Source organism: Oncorhynchus masou, unplaced genomic scaffold (genome assembly GCF_036934945.1).
Source record: "Oncorhynchus masou masou isolate Uvic2021 unplaced genomic scaffold, UVic_Omas_1.1 unplaced_scaffold_4328, whole genome shotgun sequence".
NCBI lineage: Eukaryota > Metazoa > Chordata > Actinopteri > Salmoniformes > Salmonidae > Oncorhynchus > Oncorhynchus masou.
This window is the reverse complement of record NW_027010722.1, coordinates 6,930-28,402: the sequence shown is the minus strand read 5'-3', so window position 1 is coordinate 28,402 and position 21,473 is coordinate 6,930. Positions and strand designations below refer to the sequence as shown.

General features: G+C 42.6%; 1 protein-coding gene across 3 annotated transcripts; it reads left to right on the top strand.

Moving 5' to 3' along the window:
- Nucleotides 1–3,113: 3,113 nt before the first annotated feature.
- LOC135535020 (uncharacterized) lies at nt 3,114–20,730 on the top strand. Of its 3 annotated transcripts, none has more exons than XM_064961764.1 (3): nt 3,114–3,270; nt 13,262–13,474; nt 15,716–20,730. In XM_064961764.1, the coding sequence occupies exon 3, from the start codon at nt 15,790–15,792 to the stop codon at nt 18,859–18,861; it is 3,072 nt and encodes a 1,023-aa protein (XP_064817836.1). In that variant the 5' UTR covers nt 3,114–3,270; nt 13,262–13,474; nt 15,716–15,789; the 3' UTR covers nt 18,862–20,730. The 3 variants fall into 3 exon arrangements, with proteins under 3 accessions (XP_064817836.1, XP_064817835.1, XP_064817837.1); XM_064961765.1 differs by lacking the exons at nt 3,114–3,270; nt 13,262–13,474 and adding exons at nt 6,480–7,463; nt 7,561–7,651; XM_064961763.1 differs by lacking the exon at nt 13,262–13,474.
- Nucleotides 20,731–21,473: the final 743 nt, after the last annotated feature.

The window sequence follows — 21,473 nt, the reverse complement described above, 5'->3', positions numbered from 1 at the left end:
TTTCTTTATTTTTACTATTTTCTACATTGTAAAATAATAGTGAAGACATCAAAACTATGAAATAACATGGACTCATGTAGTAACCCAAAAAGTGTTCAACAAATCCATCCCTCTCCTTCTCGGTCAAATAGCGCTTACACAGCCTGGAGGTGTGTTTTGGGTCATTGTCCTGTTGGAAAAACAAATGATAGTCCCAATAAACGCAAACCAGATGGGATGGTGTACCGCTGAAGAATGCTGTGGTAGCCAAGCTGGTTAAGTGTGCCTTGAATTCTAAATAAATCACTGACAGTCACCAGCAAAGCATCATCACACTTCCTCCATGCTTCATGGTGGGAACCACACGAGGAGATCATCTGTTCACATGCTCTGCGTCTCACAAAGACACAGAGGAGTTTTCACAAAAGCTTTCCAGAACTTGCAAACTGCTTTTTATACTGTTCAACATACCTTGTGTCAATTTAAGTTTATCCTCAATACTGACAAACTAAACTAATGGTGTTTTCTAAAGCAAGAAATAGACCTCTGAACTTTTCACCTATTACTACCTGTCAGGGCAAGGAGATTGAGGTTGTCACCTCATAAATATCTTGACATTTTAATTAATGACGCCTCTTTTAAATTGCATATTCAACAACTTACAAAAAAATTTAAGATGAAATTCAGATTTTAATTTAGGAATAAGGCCTGTTTTTCTTTTGAAGCCAGAAGGAGGCTCGTATCAGCTACATTTATGCCCTTACTAGACTATGGGGATATTTTATATATGAATGCTTCCGCTCAGTGTTTGAGATCAATTGAGACCTTTTACCATGGCACTTTGAGATTTATTTTATACTGCAAAACCCTTACGCACCACTGCACTTTGTATACCAGGGTTGGCTGTCCTTCTATAGTCACTCGTAGGCTCAGGCACTGGTATACTTTTATTTACAAAGCCATTTTGGGTTTACTACCTTTTTATTTGGGCATTTGTATTGTTCAGAAATTTGGGTACTCTCTTCGTTCACTGGACTTTATCCTGATAACTGTTCCAAATGTCTGAACTGAATTTAGTAAAAGGGCTTTTATGTACTCTGCGCCATCGTCTTGGAACGCCTTACAAAATAATTTTAAACTGGAAGAACTTGTCTCGATTGGTATTTTTAAATCACTGATGAATGATCTTGAGAGTGATTCCCTGACCTGTCAATGTTTTTAATTTGCTGTTTGTGATTTTGTTATACTCTTGTGAATTCTATGGTTTTTACTAGATTACTTGTAGTTTTTCATGTTTGTAATTTTTGTAATGACTTGGTGCTGCCATCTTGGCGAGGACGCTCTTGAAAAATAGATTTTAAATCTCAATGAGCCCTTCCTGGTTAAATAAAGGTTAAATAAATCAAATAAAACAGTGGTTGGAACCAAAAATCTCAAAAAAGGACTCATCAGACCGAAGGACAGATTTACACCAGTCTAATGTCCATTGCTTGTGTTTCTTGGCTCAAGCAAGTCTCTTCTTATTGGTGTCCTTTAGTAGTGGTATCTTTGCAGCAATTCGACCATGAAGGCCTGATTCACGCAGTCTCCTCTTAACAGTTGATGTTGAGATGTGTCTGTTACTTGAACTCTGTGAAGTATTTATTTGGGCTGTAATCTGAGGTGCAGTTAACTGTAATGAACTTATCCTCTGCAGAAAAGGTAACTCTGGGTCTTCCTTTCCTATGGTGGTCCTCATGAGAGCCAGTTTCATCATAGCGCTTGATGGTTTTTGCGACTGCACTTGAAGACACTTTCAAAGTACTTGACATTTTCTGGATTGACTGACCTTCATGTCTTAAAGTAATGATGGACTGTCGTTTCTCTTTGCTTATTTGAGCTGTTCTGGCCATAATATGGACTTGGTATTTTACTAAATAGGGCTATCTTCTGTATACCAATCCTACCTTGTCACAACACAACTGCTTAGCTCAAATGCATTAATAATGAAATAAATTCCACAAATTAACTTTTAACAAGGCATACCTGATAATTCAAATGCATTCCAGGTGACTACCTCATGAAGCTGGTTGAGAGAATGCCAAGAGTGCAAAACTGTCATCAAGGCATAGGATGGCTACTTTGAAGAATCTCAAATATATTTTGATTTGTTTAACACATTTTTGGTTACTACATGATTCAATATGTGTTATTTCATACTTGTGATGTCTTCACTATTATTCTGCAATGTGTAAAATAGTAATAAAGAAAGAAAAAACCTTGAATGAGTAGATGGGTCCAAACTTTTAACTGGTACTGTATTCCTGTATTGTATACATGTATTCTGACGGGAGAGAAATCATAATCAAATAAAGACCAGAAAAGTAGACCCCATCTGCTTAACAGGTGGGATACAGCTTCCGTTGCATTGGCAGAGGCTGCAGTGTAGCCTAGTGGTTAGAGCATTGGACTATTAACCGAAATGTTGCAAATTCAAATCCCCGAGCTGACAAGGTACAAAATCTGTCGTTCTGCCCCTGAACAGGCAGTTAACCCACTGTTCCTAGGCCGTCATTGAAAATAAGAATTTGTTCTGAATTGACTTGCCTAGTAAAATAAAGGTTAAAAGAAATAACCATTCAGACCTACATTGAGCAGAGAACAATATCCTTCATATCTTGTCTATTTTAAATGGCAGTTAAAACACATCTCAATAATGAATATAAAGCGCATCAGTTTCAACGGTATAATGTGCATGGACTACATTTATCGGTGCATTATTGATTTGAGTCGGCATCAAATTGAAGTACAAAAAGTAGGCTATAGAACAAAGTTATAATATAGAAATGTACATTAAACGACGTTTTTGGTCTGAATAATTATTTACAGTAATCATCAGTATCCCATTATGAGTTTGGGTTTATCCCTCTGATTCCGAGTCTATAGTTGGCAGAATGTTCTAAGATTACAGCAGTCTGCTGCCCAGTTCTTTGGGAGGATTTAGAAAAAACTCCCCCAAGAGTGATTGGTTACGTTCCAGTCCGTTGTTAACAGCCACGCTGCGCAGAATATCAGATTTGACGAGTCAATGAGCCACAAAGACGACAAGTAACGTGGGCGCGACTGGTGATGGAGACCACCTGGAACGTACCCCCCTTTGCTACTGCTGTGCAGCAGCACACATCAACCGAATGCACGATCCGAACAGCATCGTGGCTACAAATAATACGTCTAAAATATTCAAATGAATCGCTATTGAACGAAAGTAGCCCTGGATGACACAAAATACTGTAATAAACAAAATTACTGATGGTAAGTTTACTAAATATATTATCGTTGTCATTGAACGACGAGGACGTTTCAGAATGACATACCTAAATTGTGCTTTCTAACGTTACTATTTTCCCAATATGTTAATTTGACCTGTTATGCATAATAAGCTAAACTTTCACAATTATCTGGAATTATTGTATTGAACGATGTTGGAGTAACATTAACTAATCACATTATAGTGTGTTGTTAGCCAGGCTAGCTAGTTGGCAAGCTAGCTGGCTTTTGTTCACTGACGCTTTCTTGGACATCATCAATGCATGTTTGTTTGTTTTTTTGCTAGGTAATTTTGTTATCAACTACACACGGCACATAGACGTTTTTGTTAGCTAGCTGTAGTTTAAAAGCATTCGTTTGGTCGCTCATTTTTGGAACTAGTTAGCTAATGTAATGGTTGATTGTATGGCTAACATTAGCTGGCTAACGTTACGTCTTCCATCGTCGAATTGAATTTCACGACCAAAAGCTTAGTTTGATTGTTAGGTACAACATGTACTTTTCCAAACGCTTATCTAATTAGCAAACGTTCATTAGACATGTCATGGATCATTATAAAGCGATAGATACCCCACCAATATGGCGTGGAGCGCTGTTTTGCAACAACAACAAATGTGATTGAAATCATGCATGCTTTTTTATTTTATTTTAGCGCGCTCTTGTCAGGTGAAAGTTGATAATTTTAGGATAGTCAATACATTTTACAAGATTGTGTGATGCAAGGAACACGTGTTGATGTGCAGTAAATCCGATGCATGTGGTTTATTTCTTTATCGGGGCCCAGCGTTTTTCTTGACTTATGCATAAAGAAGCCTGGAAGGAGGAGAGATGACTAGAAATGTTTCGTTTTATGTGTGGAGTAATTGTCGGAGTAGAGGACCTTGTGCTTTTCAGGTAAAATAACAACTCAATGTTTATATCCCAGGACAAATGAGCGAGCAAGTGCAAGCAAACTAAATAGGACAAATTAGCTAGCACGTGCAAGCTAACTAGCTAAAATGCCATACATGTTTAATGCTTTTCGACCTGTTCCCAAATTAATGTCATTGGTTCAGAGTTTGTTTTGATTTTTTTTAAACAACGTGTTGTGATCGCATTTGGTGTAGGGGGACAAAATAAATCAAATCAAATATATTTGTCACATACACATGGTTAGCAGATGTTACTGCGAGTGTAGCGAAATGCTTGGGCTTCTAGTTCCGACAATACAGTAATAACCAACGAGTAATCTAACCTCTAACAATTCCAAAACTACAATTTATACACACAAGTGTAAAGGGATAAAGAATATGTACATAAAGATATATGAATGAGTGTTGGTACAGAATGGCATAGGCAAGATGCAGTAGATGGTATCGAGTACAGTATATACATATGAGATGAGTAATGTAGGGTATGTAAACAAAGTGGCATAGTTTAAAGTGGCTAGTGATGCATGTATTACATAAAGATGCAGTAGATTATATAGTGTACAGTATATACATATGACATGAGTAATGTAGGGTATGTAAACATGATATTAAATAGCATTGTTTAAAGTGGCTAGTGATATATTTGCCATCAATTCCCATTATTAAAGTGGCTGGAGTTGAGTCCGTGTGTTGGCAGCAGCCACTAAATGTCAGTGGTGGCTGTTTAACAGTCTGATGGCCTTGAGATAAAGTTGTTATTCAGTCTCTCGGCCCCTGCTTTGATGCACCTGTACTGATCTCGCCTTCTGGATGATAGCGGGGTGAATAGGCAGTGGCTCGGGTGGGTGTTGTCCTTGATGATCTCTGGCCTTCCTGTGACATCGGGTGGTGTAGGTGGTTAGGCAGGTAGTTTGCCCCCGGTGATGCATTGTGCAGACCTCACTACCCTCTGGAGAGCCTTACGTTTGTGGGCGGAGCAGTTGCCGTACCAGGCGGTGATACAGCCCGACAGGATCCTCTCGATTGTGCATCTGTAGAAGTTTGTGAGTGCTTTTGGTGACAAGCCAAATTTCTTCAGCCTCCTGAGGTTGAAGATGCGCTGCTGCGCCTTCTTCACGACGCTGTCTGTGTGGGTGGATCAATTCAGTTTGTCTGTGATGTGTACGCCGAGGAACTTAACTTACTACCCTCTCCACTACTGTCCCATTGATGTGGATAGGGGGGTGCTCCCTCTGCTGTTTCCTGAAGTCCACAATCATCTCCTTTGTTTTGTTGACGTTGAGTGGGAGGTTTTTTCCTGACACCACACTCCGAGGGCCCTCACCTCCTCCCTGTAGGCCGTCTCGTCATTGTTGGTAATCAAGCCTACCACTGCAGTGTTGTACTCAAACCTGATGATCGAATTGGAGGCGTGCATGGCCACGCAGTCATGGGTGAACAGGGAGTACAGGAGAGGGTTCAGAATGCACCCTTGTGGGGCCCCAGTGTTGAGGATCAGAGGGGTGGAGAAGTTGTTACCTACCCACACCACCCAAGGGCGGCCCGTCAGGAAGTCCAGTACCCATTTGCACATGGCGGGGTCGAGACCCAGGGTCTCGAGCTTGATGACGAGTTTGGAGGGTACTATGGTGTTAAATGCCGAGCTGTAGTCGATGAACAGCATTCTCACATAGGTATTCCTCTTGTCCAGATGGGTTAGGGCAGTGTGGTTGAGATTGCGTCGTCTGTGGACCTATTTGGGCGGTAAGCAAATTGGAGTGGGTCGAGGGTGTCAGGTAGGGTGGAGGTGATATGGTCCTTGACTAGTCTCTCAAAGCACTTCATGATGACGGAAGTGAGTGCTACGGGGCGGTAGTCGTTTAGCTCAGTTACCTTAGCTTTCTTGGGAACAGGAACAATGATGGCCCTCTTGAAGCATGTTGGAACAGCAGACTGGGATAAGGATTGATTGAATATGTCCGTAAACACACCAGCCAGCTGGTCTGCGCGTGCTCTGAGGACGTGGCTGGGGATGCCGTCTGGGTCTGCAGCCTTGCGAGGGTTAGCACGTTTAAATGTTTTCCTCACGTTGGCTGCAGTGAAGGAGAGTCCGCAGGTTTTGGTTGCGGGCCGTGTCAGTGGCACTGTATTGTCCTCAAAGCGGGCAAAAATGTTATTTAGTCTGCCTGGGAGCAAGACATCCTGGTCCGTGACGAGGCTGGTTTTCTTTTTGTAATCCATGATTGACTGTAGACCCTGCCACATACCTCTTGTGTCTGAGCCGTTGAATTGTGACTCTACTTTGTCTCTACTGACGCTTAGCTTGTTTGATTGCCTTGCGGAGGGAATAGCTACACAGTTTCTATTCGGTCATGTTTCCGGTCACCTTTTCCTGGTTAAAAGCAGTGGTTCTCGCTTTGTTTCACGCGAATGCTGCCATCAATCCACGGTTTCTGGTTTGGGAATGTTTTAATCGTTGCTATGGGAACGACATCATCAATGCACTTTCTAATGAACTCGCTCACCGAATCAGCGTATTCGTCAATTGTTGGACGCAATGCGGAACATATCCCAATCCGCGTGATCAAAGCAGTCTTGAAGCGTGGAATCAGATTGGTCGGACCAGCGTTGAACAGACCTGAGCGTGGGAGCTTCTTGTTTTAGTTTCTGTCTGTAGGCAGGAAGCAACAAAATGGAGTCGTGGTCAGCTTTTCCGAAAGGAGGACGGGGGAAGGCCTTATATGCGTTGCAGAAGTTAGAATAGCAATGGTCCAAGGTTTTACCAGTCCTGGTTGCTCAATCGATATGCTGATACAATTTAGGGAGTCTTGTTTTCAGATTAGCTTTGTTAATATCCCTAGCTACAATGAATGCAGCCTCAGGATATGTGGTTTCCAGTTTGCAAAGAGTCAAAGTTTGTTCAGGGCCATCGATGTGTCTGGTTGGGGGGGAATATATACGGCTGTGATTATAATCGAAGAGAATTCCCTTGGAAGATAATGTGGACGACATTTGATTGTGAGGAATTCTAAGTCAGGTGAACAGAAGGAGTTCCTGTATGTTGTGGTCACACCACGTCTCGTTAATCATAAGGTATACGCCCCCGCCCCTCTTCTTACCAGAAAGATCGGCGCGATGCGTGAAGAAACCAGCTGGCTGCACCAATTCCGTTAGCGTTTCTCGAGTGAGCCATGTTTCCGTGAAGCAAAGAACGTTAGTCTGATGTCTCTCTGGAATGCTACCCTTGCTCGGATTTCATCAACCTTGTTGTCAAGAGACTGGACATGGGTGAGTAGTATGCTAGGGAGTGGTGCGTGATGTGCCCGTCTCGGGAGCCTGACCAGCAGACCGGTACGTTTCCCTCTATTACGGCGTCTTTGTTTAGGGTCGCAGGCTGGGATCCATTCCGTTGTCCTGGGTGGAAGGCAGAACACAGGATCCGCTTCTGGAAAGTCATATTCCTGGTCGTACTGATGGTGAGTTGACGTTGCTCTTATATTCAGTAGTTCTTCCCGACTGTATGTAATGAAACCTGAGATTACCGTTGGTACCAATGTAAGAAATAACGCGTAAAAAAACAAAACTGCATAGCTTCCTAGGAATGTGAAGCGAGGTGGCCATGTCTGTCGGCGCCGGAAGTAAATGTATGCACGGTGGCGCACGCGCGCAGCCGGTTTGGGTTCCGTTTAAGCAATTTGGCCGACAATTTATATTTTATTTTTGTCCATTTACACTAACGTTCAAAAGTTCGGGGTCACTTAGAAATGTTCTTGTTTTGAAAGAAAAGCTCATTTTTGTCCATTAAAATATCACATGATCAGAAATAGTGTAGACATTGTTAACCTCTTGAAACTCTGGGAGCGCAATTTCATTTTTGGATGAAAAACGTTCCCGTTTTAAACAAGATATTTTGTCACAAAAAGATGCTCGACTATGCATATAATTGATAGCTTTGGAAAGAAAACACTCTGAATTTTCCAGAACTGCAAAGATATTGTCTGTGGGTGCCCTAGAACGGGAGCTACAGGCAAAACCAAGATGAAACGGCAACCAGGAAATCAGCAGGATTTTTGAGGCTCCGTTTTCCATTGTCTCCTTATATGGCTGTGAATGCGAGAGGAATGAGCCTGCCCTTTCTGTCGTTTCCCCAAGGTGTCTGCAGCAGTGTGACGTATTTGTAGGCATATCATTGGAAGATTGACCATAAGAGACTACATTTTCCAGGTGTCTGCCCGGTGTCCTCCGTTGAAATTGGTGCGTCATTTTCAGCTGCTGGTATTTTTCCATGCGATTCTGAGGCTTCCACGAACTGCATATCAATGAAGAGATATGTGAAAAAACACCTTGAGGATTGATTCTAAACAACGTTTGCCATGTTTCGGTTGATATTATGGAGTTAATTCGGAAAAAGTTTGACGTTTTGGTGACTGAATTTTCGGTTCGTTTCGGTAGCCAAATGTGATGTACAAAACGGAGCGATTTCTCCTACACAAAGATTCTTTCAGGAAAAACTGAACATTTGCTATGTAACTGAGAGTCTCCTCATTGAAAACATCCGAAGCTCTTCAAAGGTAAATTATTTTATTTATTTGGTTATCTGGTTTTTGTGAAAATGTTGCGTGCTAAATGCTACGCAAAATGCTAAGCTAGCTTGCAATACTCTTACACAAATGATTGATTTGCTATGGTTCAAAAGCATATTTTGAAAATCTGAGATGACAGTGTTGTTAAGAAAAGGCTAAGCTTGAGAGCAGGCGCATTATTTTCATTTTATTTGCGATCTTCAGAAATCGTTAACGTTGCATTATGCTAATGAGCCTGAGGCTTTATTCATGATCCCGGATCCGGGGTGGGGAGTATCAAGAGGTTAATGACTATTGTAGCTTGAATCAGCAGATTTTTAATGGAATATCTACATAGGCCCATTATCAGCAACCATCACTCCTGTGTTCCAATGGCACGTTGTGTTAGCTAAACCAAGTTTATAATTGTAAAAGGCTAATTGATCATTAGAAAACCCTTTTGCAATTATGTTAGCACAGCTGAAAGCTGTGGTGCTGATTAAAGCAGCAATAAAACTGGCCTTCTTTAGACTAGTTGAGTATCTGAAGCATCCGCATTTGTGGGTTCGATTACAGGCTCAAAATGGCCAGAAACAAATAACTTTCCTCTGAAACTCATCAGTCTACTCTTGTTCTGAGAAATTATGGCTATTCCATGCGAGACATTGCCAAGAAACTGAAGATCTTGTACAACTCCGTTCACAGACCAGTGCAAACTGGCTCTAACCAGAATAGAAAGAGGAGTGGGAGGCCACGGTGCACAACTGAGCAAGAGGACAAGTACATTAGTGTCTAGTTTGAGAAACAGACACCTCACAAGTCCTCAACTGGCAGCTTCATTAAATAGTACCCACAAAACACCAGTCTCAACGTCAACAGTGAAGAGTCGACTCCGGGATGGAAACCATGTTTGACTCCGTTCCATTGATTCCATTTCAGCCAATACAATGGGCATGTCCTGCTATAGCTCCTCCCACCAGCCAACACTGGTGGGAACTAATCTAACCCGCTGGCTCCTGAAGCCCGTCCCCATTAGCTCCCGAGTCTAGCTAACTGGCGTTGCAAATTAGCACTTCGTTAGCTAACTGAGCAGTTTTAGACGAAAACAGATGATATGAATAAACACCATTGCTAGCCCTCCTCGTTGTTGGGCGTGGATTCATATTTACATTTTATGTTAACATTCATTGAAATTGGTGGTTACTGTTGGTTTCAGATCCAAGGCAAGAAATTGTCTGCCATGTTTTCGGTTTTGATAAGGGCTCAGAGTGATGTCACGCATTGTCGATTACTCGTGAATATTCATGAAATTGTCTCGCGCATCTGCAAATGTTGTTTTATCGCCCCCAATGTGCTAGGTGGATATCAGGTGTTAAGAGGGTATTAATAATGCTTTTTATTAATTGATGTAAATACCAGTCGATGTGCTCAAACGTCAAAGGCAAATGTACTTTATAGGCTAATATATCCTCAAGCTGCTTGGCAAATGGTGTCGGGTTTGTGTTTCTATTTTTACTCACGCAAAATAAAACGTGAGGTTCTCATAAGCAATGTTACCTCATGTTGTTTTGTCACTGAGCAAATTTCAGGTCTGCAGAGCGCCAACTTGAACGTTGTGAAAATAATGTGCAACATCTGGAGCGTGTTTACTGTGAACACTGAGGCTGTACCCCCTTTAAATTAAAGTTAAGTGGTCAGGTAGGCTACTGTGGCTATTTGATAATGTAGCCTACCATCAAAAATAATGGAGAAAATGCATCTCTTAACATTTTAGATGGAAATAGCTGTTCTCATTCAGCCAACAGTAGCAGCCAATGTGTGGTGTTCAATGTAGGCCTGCATTCCATGAGACCTTTGTAAAAAAAAACAACACAAAAAAAAACATGCAGGGCGTAACATTAACCTGTTTATCCACTTGTCCATCAGACAAAGAGGTGACTGAAACTGTTGTTTGACGTAAGAAACTACTGTACAAAATAAAATGCATCATTATTCCCATAACTTTTTTTTATGCGAATCAAACATGCTTCCCTCTGTCTATTGGCTACTTAGCCTGTCTGAAAATACGACTCTCCTTTTTGAAAACAAAAAAAGCTCTTTACCAAATCACTTTTCTAAGATGGCTAGACATGCACACATGTTGTGCTCTTGTAAGAAGTAGTCAATCCCCTTTTGCTGACTGCAAATGATCTATAACTGGGCTAATAACTCACTAACTAGCAAAGGATATGAACAAAGATTTACCTCAAGATCGCGCCTTCTTAAAGACAAAGTAACGAGGCTGATGAGCATCGCAAGTTGCTCCAAAGAGTTGGACAGTTTTGACTTTGCAACAGCAGCTGTTGAATTTAAGCAGGTTACGTTTTGCTGCTCATGCAGATAAATTGGAGGCAAATTGTGTTAGTCAAGCATCGTTCTAGCAGTTCTGTTGCCGCCCTAGGCAAGGTCAACATATGCCGCCCTCTGTGTCATGTATTGTATAAAGATTTGGAATGGATTGATAGATTACAGTAGAGTAATGATGTGTATCATGTGCAATTAGTGCATTTCACTTAAGACTTTTCAGTAGCACTTGGAAACTTAACATTGCCAACTATTCACATTGGAGAGTTGCAATCACAGCCAATAGTATATAGGAAACCGTTATCAATAAGCCACCTATATCACATGACACGATGCCACGATAGTTACAAAAAAAAAACATTTATTTATATCATCCAGTGGAACTGTAAGAAGAGTTAGGTGTACACTGAATAAAAATACAAATGCAACATGCAACAATTAAAAAGATTTTACTGAGTCGCCGTTCATATTAGGATCAGTCAATTTAATTTAATTCATTATGCCCTACCGCCCAAATCTATGGATTTCACATGACTGGGAATATAGATATGCATCAGTTAGTAACAGATACCTTTAAAAAAAAAAAAGTAGGCCGTGGATAAGAAAACCAGTCAGTATCTGGTGTGACCATTTGCCTTATGCAGCGAGACACATCTCCTTGGCATGGAGTTGATCAAGCTGTTGATTGTGGAAGTCTGTCCCTCTCCTCTTCAATGGCTGTGCGAAATGCTGGATTTTGGTGGCAACTGGAACATGCTGTCGGTCCAAAGCATCCCAAACGTGCTCAATGGATGCCATGTCTGGTCAGTATGCAGGGTTGCACATTTTGGGGTATATTCAGAGGTGGAAACTTTCCGTGGGAATTAACCGGAATATATGGGAATAAACGGAAATATATGCAAATTAATGTTTTTTGCATTGGATATATTTACCATAGCATATAGAGACAGAAATGTTAATATTTTATCTTATTATAGGTAGACATAATTGCAAATGATTAAATCCTTCAAATAGAAAAAAACAACAATTTAGTGACGAAATGAACTTTAATAAAATGAGTTGACTAATCACATGGGATGATTTCACTGAACAACAAAAGAAAGGGAATATTGAATGATCCCAAATGATCCATCGCATCTCCCAAAAACGTTTTCAACATACGTCTGTAAAATGGTCTAGAAAGTAAAGCTTTGGTTGTCTTCCTCTCAGGCTTCCATGTCTTCTCCCTGGACCTCCTCAATGTCCACCTCTTGAACATCAGACTCGGGCCTCATCTTCACTGTCACTTTCCAACCTTGTTGAGGATGGCTCGTTGTCAGGCTCTAAAAGCCTAAAATTTGCCCGGATGGCCACCAATTTTTCAACCCTTGTATTGGTCAGCCTGTTGCCTGCTTTTGTGTCTGTTTCCAAACAAGACCAGTTGCGCTCTGAGGCGGCTGATGTTGGGATTTGGAGCATGATCGAGGCAACAGGGGAAAGTGCCTCAGATCCACAAAGTCCCTTCCACCAGGTGGCTGATGAGATGTTGGCACGACTGCCATATTGGATATCCATCCCAAAGGCCTTACTTAGAAGTGTCCTGTGCCAGACTGCCAAGAACCTTGCCCTCATCCAGGCCAACGTGGCGAGACACAGTAGTGATGACACCAAAGGCCTTGTTGATCTCTGCACCAGACAGGATACTCTTGCCAGCATACTTGAGGTCCAACATGTACACTACAGCATGTATGGGCTTCAGGCAGAAGTCTTCACCCTTTTTGATGCATTTCAGAACTACAGTTTCCTCTGCTTGGAGCAACAGTGAAGTGGGCAGGGCAGTACGGATTTCTTCGCTTACATCTGCAAGCAGTCTGAACATCAGAAAGGATGGCATTGTTTCCCTCAATCTGTGCAATGGCTACTGCTATAGGTTTCAGGCTGCTTACCACTCTCTCCCAAATGCATAAGCCAAGAGAATACTCTTGATGGGGCTGTACATATCGGCAGACTGATATGGCCATTTGTTGGAGAGACTCCCTCCCCTCCAGGAGACTGTCAAACATGATGACAACACCACCCCAACAGGTGTTGCTGAGCAGCATCAATGTGGTGCTCTTATTTTTCCTACTTTGCTTCGTGAGGTAGATTCATGCAATAACTTGACCCTTCACATACCTAACCATTTCCTTGTCTCTCTTGTAGAGTGCATCCATTGTTTTCAGTGCAATGATACCCTTGAGGAGCAGATTCAGTGCAGGAGCAGCACAGCCAATGGGTGTGATGTGAGGGTAGGACACCTCCACTTTAGTCCAAGCTGCCTTCATGTTTGCAGCATTGTCTGTCACCAGTGCAAATACCTTCTGTGGTCCAAGATCGTTGATGACTGCCTTCAACTCATCTGCAATGTAGAGATTGGTGTGTATGTTGTCCCCTGTGTCTGTGCTGTTGTAGAATACTGGTTGAGGGGTGTAGATGTAGTTAATTATTCCTTTAATTTTCTTGACCTTCACTTGAACTTGGCATCAAGCAAATGAGTAGATAAAGCATGTCTGGTTGCAGCGGTGTATGCTGGGTGAAGAACGTTCAGAAATCTCTTCCAATACACATTACCTGTGAGCATCAGAGGTGAACCAGTTGCATACATAGCTCGAGCAAGACATTCATCAGCATTTCTCTGACTGCGTTCCTCCATTGAGTCAAAAAGTACTTCTGATATCCATAAGCTGTTGCTATCTGTCTCATCATTTTGACCCCAAATAGAAGTAGAGGGTCTTTTGTCAGAGCTCTGAGGGAACTTTATGCACTTGGCCAGATGACTGTCTTTTATTGCATTCTTCACGCATGATTTGGCACAGTTTTTGCAAATGTACACAGCTTTTCCTTCTACATTCGCTGCAGTGAAATGTATCCACATATCAGATTGTGCCCAAGGCATTTCCCTGTAAAGATTAGAAAGAAATGAGTAAAAAAAAAATACAATTCCATGTATAGATAAATAGTTTTGCAGTTTGATTAAACAACTCCTTCGTAAGATAAATGTTTTAAAATGAAATGTGTATGGAAACAAGTTAGCAGGCTCAAGCAAGCTAAAACCCACATGGTAGCAAAAACTAACTAGCAGAAGTTGTTAACAAGTTAGAAATGATTTAAACACACTTTGTTGTAGGCTACTATTTACGAGCGTACATTATTATTATTTTTATGCCATATAAAATATTTTCGCCCCACCTGGTATTGTAATCAAAACTTACCAGAAAGCTTGTAGTCCTTGGCTCAGAAAGTATAGTAGTGTGGGCTCAATAGCATCTCATTAGCGTGCAAGATCTTGAGAATCAGCTGTACATGTGATGGAAGAATGCACTATGCATGCAGAGGTTTGCATGCAATTCAATTCCATTGAATTGGGGATAGTTTAACCAAAATATGCCACAAGACCTAGAATTGTCTTATGTGTATCCCACAAAAAGGTTCACTGTTATTAACACATTTTTTGGGATGAATTTAAGCAAAATTCCCGGGAATTATTCCGGGAATAATACGGGCAGACTGTACCGTCTGTGACTGTCTTGTACCACAATGCTTGGCCTTCAGGGAAGTACCTCATCCCCTAAAATGTATCGCTGTGTGGCTTGTTCAGCCACCTTTACTGGATTGGCATCCTTGTTGGTGCACCAAGCTTCTCATTCTGTTCAATATGACAAGCAACCACCACAATCAGAGCAAGGGGAACCACTACTTCAAGGTCTCAGAACAAGTGACGTCACCGATTTGAAACTCTATTATCGCGCACCACCGCTAATTAGCTAGCCATTTCACATCTGTTACACTCACCTCCCTTTTGACCTCCTCATTTTCCGCAGCAACCAGTGATCCAGGTCACGGCACCAATGTAACAGTATAACTTTTGACCATCCCCTCGCCAATACCCGGGCTCGAACCAGGGACCCTCTGCACACAGACAAGTCACCCACAAAGCATCGTTACCCATCTCTCCACAAAAGCCACGGCCCTTGCAGAGCAAGGGGAACCACTACTTCAAGGTCTCAGAGCAAGTGACGTCACCGATTGAAACGCTATTAGCGCGCACCACCGCTGACTAGCTAGCCATTTCACATCCGTTACACAGAGAATTTGTTTTATCTTCTCATGCTATTCTACACATTTTGCCTTGAGGCAGAGAATTTTGTTGTTTTAGAAGCCATTTTCCTGTAATTCTAAACATTTTTGCAGGGGAGCCTCGCAGGGGTGCGTCGTCCTACACCACTGATCCAGTATTTATACATGAATCACATCTATTAATAACTTGAAATTAAAGTTGTACTCAGTCTCATTTTCACCTTATGTATTACCTGATTTACTGAACAGAAGGCTCATCTCAATAGGTGGCCCAGGTATCCTCACGACATCAGTGTAGCTGAAGTGTTATGGTGTGTACCTACAGTATATTATATCATCATTGCTGAAATTGTGGAGGTGCCTGAGCATATGGAATTACAAATAAGAATGTAGGCTAAGTCATTTGGTAAATCGTTTCAGATATGAAGTGTATATACCTTATCTGTAAACTTTATTTTGTTTGGAGATTCACATGTTACATTGTTTGAGGGGATACTTTTATCATATATTCCTGACAAATGTGTTTTCTTTATTTTTCAGGAAACTGACAACCCAAGATCAGCCAGTTGAGGACACCTGAGCCCCCCTTTGTACTGTGACTGTCTTGTACCACAATGCTTGGCCTTCAGGGAAGCACCTCATCCCCTAAAATGTATCGCTGTGTGGCTTGTTCAGCCACCTTTACTGGATTGGCATCCTTGTTGGTGCACCAAGCTTCTCATGCTGGTCAATATGACAAGCAACCACCACAATCTGAGAAGCAGAGCCTTTGCACTCACTGTGGTGAAGTGCTTTCAAACAAGGAGCTCCAAGACCAGCACTGCTGCAAAGCAGTACCTGAGACCCCGGCTCTCTCTCTTTTTATCTGTGATTGTGGGGATGAGTTTCAGAACTTTAATGAAATGCTGGAGCATAAAAGATCTCATGTCTCAACCCCCCAGCAGCAGACCCAGACGACTGATGCCAAATATTTGAGCCAAGACGAATGTAGTCTGGTTGAACCAGCCCAACCAGTCTCCCCTCAGCCAACCCTTAGCCAAACCATTTTGGGCCTCATTCCCCCCTCTCATCCCTCACCCCTATCTCCTGTCAGTCCTAGTTCAATTCTCCCACAGCTTAATAGCACATCCACTGTTCCTGAAGTCTATACAAATAAGGGGTTTATTGCCCTAACCAGACCTCCAGAGCTGAACAACCTCCCTCCAGGCGCAAGTGAGCAAGAATTACAGCCTGATGGGCTTAACCAACCTGAGAACATCTCTACTGCACAGGAACCCTCACCACAATCTGTCCAGGATGAGACTCCTGAGGATGCAGACTGTCCTGTTACAAGCGGCGCATCTTCAGAAGATGCCGGCGCACCTAAAAATGAGACAATAATGAAGATGATAGCAAATGCTTACATGAAACGTTATCAACCTGCTCAACACTACCCATTAAGACACAAGAGACTTGTGTTCCCCAAAAAAGAGCATATACCAGTGGAGGTGGTGTCACAATCCAAACAAACAGCAGCATCCACACCAGGGCCCTCTATTGGCCAGTTAAGACACCTGCTTACAAACTCTGGTGCAAAGACAATAGCCCGTCCATCTGGCATCATATCTTTGACTCAGACCTTCTGCCCTGTAGTAGTTCTTGAGACCCGCCAAAAGCTTATTGATTCTAGAAATAGGGCCACACAGGGGAGATATCAATGTGGCCGCTGCCGAAGTGTTTTTCAGGACTTGGACAGCTTGACAGTGCATCATGCCTTACACAGGAAGGAGATAGTGAAGTGTTGTCGTCACTGTAAACAACTGATGATTGGAAAACCACCCCTTCCAGACAACCACATCTGTCCCCTGGCTCCCCACCACCTTACCTCAGTGGGGAGTAAATGCCACTCTATCAAAAAGACTGCATTATTCCAGAAGCAAAAGAAGCAACAACCACAAAGAATCTTCCAAAGTGTTAAAGCTCGGACGCCTTACTTTTGTCAAGTGTGCAAGCACAGCTATGCCCGTAGGTATAATCTCAATGTGCACAAGTGTCAGGGGCCACCCCATCCTCCTCAGCATGCCTCCAACTCTGCCCTGTGCAAAAATACTGCATTTGGGTTAAACATTAAAGCAAGGGAGCCTGTCACAGGCGTCAACCAGAGGCCTCTAATCTCCAAAACCATCGGTGTGGGCAATGTCAGCACTCGTCAGATAAAGGAGGAGGTGATTTCTGCAGAATCAAGGCCACATCCTCAGTTTCCTGATTTGCTCTGGTCTGGTTCACCTAAAAGCTTCTCATCCTTCTATCCCAAAGTTTCCACGCATGTAACACCAGAAGAAATTGATTCAGGATCTGCAACACTACAGCAAGGAGATGGTGAAGGAGACAACGCAGCAAGTAGTTTTAAACAAGAAGGTAAAGATGGAGAATGGACAATGCCTTTAGATGATTCTGAGATTGACGTGCTGATTGAGGCAGTAGATGCAGAAGACGACGATGATTTAATGCTACAAGAACCTATTTCTCAGGGTCATGTCAAATCCACAAAGGATGGCGTGCCTTATTTCATAAAAGATGGTGCTAGACGTTTTCCCTGCTATAGATGTCAGAAAACGTACAGTCGAGGGTGCACATTAAAAAAGCATCAAAGACTGTGTGGAAATAGATCATTTTTGCCACAATCTACCTTCCGGGCGGTAGCACAGAAAGTCAACAAGGGTCAATTCCAATTCGATTGCTATGTCTGTGGGAGGAGCTTTAACCGCAAAGATAACATGCTGATTCATAGGAAGAAGTGCCAGTTAAGTAGAACAGTGGCCAAGAATGATAATGGACTTTTACAACAGGGCTTATCAGCAGCCCAGGCACCACAACGTCTCGTGGCACAAAGTAGTAAAAATCTGGGGGATAATGGGGCAAATTGGGGTATTATGTCATTGCCCAATGTTCTCCCCAGGAGAGTGACGTGTGAGTGTGGGGCAGGCTTCACTAGCCCACGGCTCCTCCTGGAGCATTTGCAAAAGCATGCACAGGAGTCCTATACCTGCCCCACATGCGGTGAGACACTGAGTTCCTGGGCAGACTATGAAGTCCACCTACAAGTGCACATGCAGCCTCAGCACCAGATGTATGGGGGAATGCAACAGCAGAGCTCTCCACCTCTACTGCTTAGGTTTCCACAGCAGCCGCGTCAATGTCGGCAGGCCCTGCCAAAGCAGCGACATGCGCCTCCGCAACACACTCTGCCAGCACAGCGCCCTCAGCCAAATCAACAACCTCTGCGGAAGCCTAGGAAGCCACAGCCGCGCTGTGTGTGCATACGATGCAGCAACACCTTTTGCAGTCGTGGCGCGCTGCTCAAGCACCTCTCCTGGAATCGGTGTAAAGGTGACAGAGGAGCTATTTCAGCAAAGGCAAACCACTGTTCCCGCTGCAGCATGGACTTCCCCAATGGCCTCAGCCTCAAGTTTCACCAGCTAAATGGAATGTGCAAGCCTGCCTTCAAGCCCATGCGTTGCCCTGTGTGCGTGCGCTGGTTTGGCACTGTGGAGGGACTCCAGAAACACCTGCAAACACACGACCAGACCAACTCGTTTCGCTGCCTCATCTGCCAGCGCCTCTATCCCAGCCTACGGTCACTGAAAGACCACCGCAGAAAGGTCCATTGCATTTTGTCTGGAGACACAGCGCAGGTTACACAATGAGAGTGAATACTCTGAAAATCATAATCCAACAGAACATGTATGAACAATGATTTTAGCTAAATGTTTTTGCAAGATCGGTTAGTGATTTGAGGGATTAATTTTGTCTTGTGTAACCATATATAATCACTATTGTACTATACTACTTTGATTCTATTTTCACCGTCTTATCAATAGACTTTTCTTGCTCACTTGAACCTATTTTAATGGTCATAGTTGTAAACTGTTGTATTGTGCTGTAAAATGCAATGATGTTTTTAGCTTGTTCTTAAGGGTATACTTTGGGATTTTGGTAATGAAATCCTTTATCAACTTCCCCACTATGAAGGAAGTTCGAGGTAGTTACCGTAGACTTCGTCATTGTGCTAATGCTAGTTAGCAACTTCCTTCAAACTGCACGCAGAGATATAAAAATGGTATCGACAAGTTCATCTGACTCTGGGAAGTAGATTAAGGGCTTTATTGCCAAAATCCTGAAGTATCCCTTTAACTCTTCAACCATTATTAAAATGTACCACTTACTGTTCAACTGCTATTTTAGGTTGTGCAAAACGTTGATGGTTATATCTTAATGTGGTAGCTGTCAGTGCATTGTGGAGAAAGCAATTAAGTGAATATACACTACAAAGTATGTGCACACCTGCTCGTCAAACTCCTCATTCCCAAATCATGGGCATTAATATGAAGTTTGTCACCCCCCCTTTGCTGCTATAACAGAATCCACCCTTCTGGAAAGGCTTTTGTGTAGATGTTGGAACATTGCTGAGGGGACTTGCTTCCATTCAGCCACAAGAGCATTAGTGAGGTCGGGCACTGATGTTGGGCGATTAGGCCTGGCTCGCAGTCGGCGTTCCCATTTATCCCAAAGGTGTTCAATGGGGTTGAGGTCAGGGCTCTGCAGTCCAGTCAAGTTCTTCTACACCGATGTCGACAAACCATTTCTGTATGGACCTTGCTTTGTGCACGGGGGCATTGTCATACTGAAACAGGCAAGGGCCTTACCAAACTGTTGACGCAAAGTTGGAAGCCCAGAATCGTCTAGAATGTCATTGTGTGCTGTAGCGTGGATTTCCCTTCTTTGGAACTAAGGGGCCTAGCCCGAAACATTAAAAAACAGCCTCAGACCATTATTCTTCCTCCACCAAACTTTAGTTGCCACTATGCATTGGGGCAGGTAGCGTTCTCCTGGCATCCACCAAACCAAGATTCGTCTGTCGGACTGCTAGATGGTGATGCTTGATTCATCACACCAGAGAATATGTTTCCATTGCTCCAATGGCGGCGAGCTTTACACCACTCCAGCCGATGCTCGGCATTGCGCATGGTGATCTTAGGCTTGTGTCCGGCTGCTCGGCCATGGAAGTCCATTCCATGACGCTCCCGACTAACAGTTATTGTGTTGATGTTCCAAACTGCCTTTGGAAGCTCGGTCGTGAGTGTTGCAACTGAGGACAGGCTTCTTCTTTTTTCTTCTCCCCTCCGCACTCCGGTTCCGTTCTGTGAGTTCGATGTTTCCACTTCACAATAAATGCACTTACAATTGATCAGGGCAGCTCTAACGGCAGACATTTTACGAACTGAAAAATGTGGCATCCTATGACGGTGCTATGTTGAAAGTCACTGAGCTCCTCTGTAAGGCCATTCTACTGCCAATGTTTGTCTACTCTATGGAGTTTGCATGGCTGTATGCTCAATTGTATACACCTGTCAGCAACGGTGTGGCTGAAATAGCCAAATCCACTAATTTGAAGGGATGTCCATACTTGTGTGTGTGTGTGTATATATATTTGAGCACTTCCATCAAAACAGAAATGTATAGGAAATAGCATGTAGTGTGTGTTGCTCCTTGTTTTAATAAAGCCCCATTCATAGATGAAAGATTTGACTTGATTGTTGTTACTACTAACCAGGTTTCCAACCATTGTGTATGAATTACCTGGTGCAGTAATTTACTCATGACAGGCCTGATGGAAATAGCTAATGTCTTGGTAAAATGTCCAAATGTCAACAAAAGAAAATATGCCACACAAGTAAAGAATGCGATGGAAACCTAGTGAATGTTAAATCTATTTAGTGCATGAACACTTAAGCAAAAAATGCTTTTCATGTGTGGTCCTTTTTAGAACGCTACCAAACAAACTGCACGTCAACCTTACCAACTTCAGACGGAATCTTGTCACCTGTGGTGTTTGTGAGAGTATCCCCTTTCCAAAGAGTGATCATAATAGTTTTTTTTTAGGTCAAACGTTCAGACTACAGAAGTTTTTGTGAGAAGACAGGTTTATGGGTTGTCTCGGATGCGGTGGATTGAGATGCATCCAATGCAAAAACAAACAAACTTGTTTAAAATTATTTGTGATGGGGATTTTTAAAAATTTAATTTAGATTAATGCAACGGTGCGTCAATCGACGCTAGGGGGCTAATGTCCGTTTTTGTGCCACCAATTAAGAAGGCGGTAAAGGCTATACTATTTACAGAATCTTATTTTAAAGGCTTGTACTATTTGGTGAAACGGAAATGGGTCACAGGAAGCACCGACTGGTTAGCCATTAAGGCATTAAAAAGTAGTTTTTAGGAATGCATGTGTTATAGATATGTTAATTGAGCATTTTTC

What these genes read in the sequence shown, in the direction of transcription:
- LOC135535020 (XM_064961763.1), top strand. Translation starts at nt 15,790, where the DNA reads ATGCTTGGCCTTCAGGGAAGCACCTCATCCCCTAAAATGTATCGCTGT.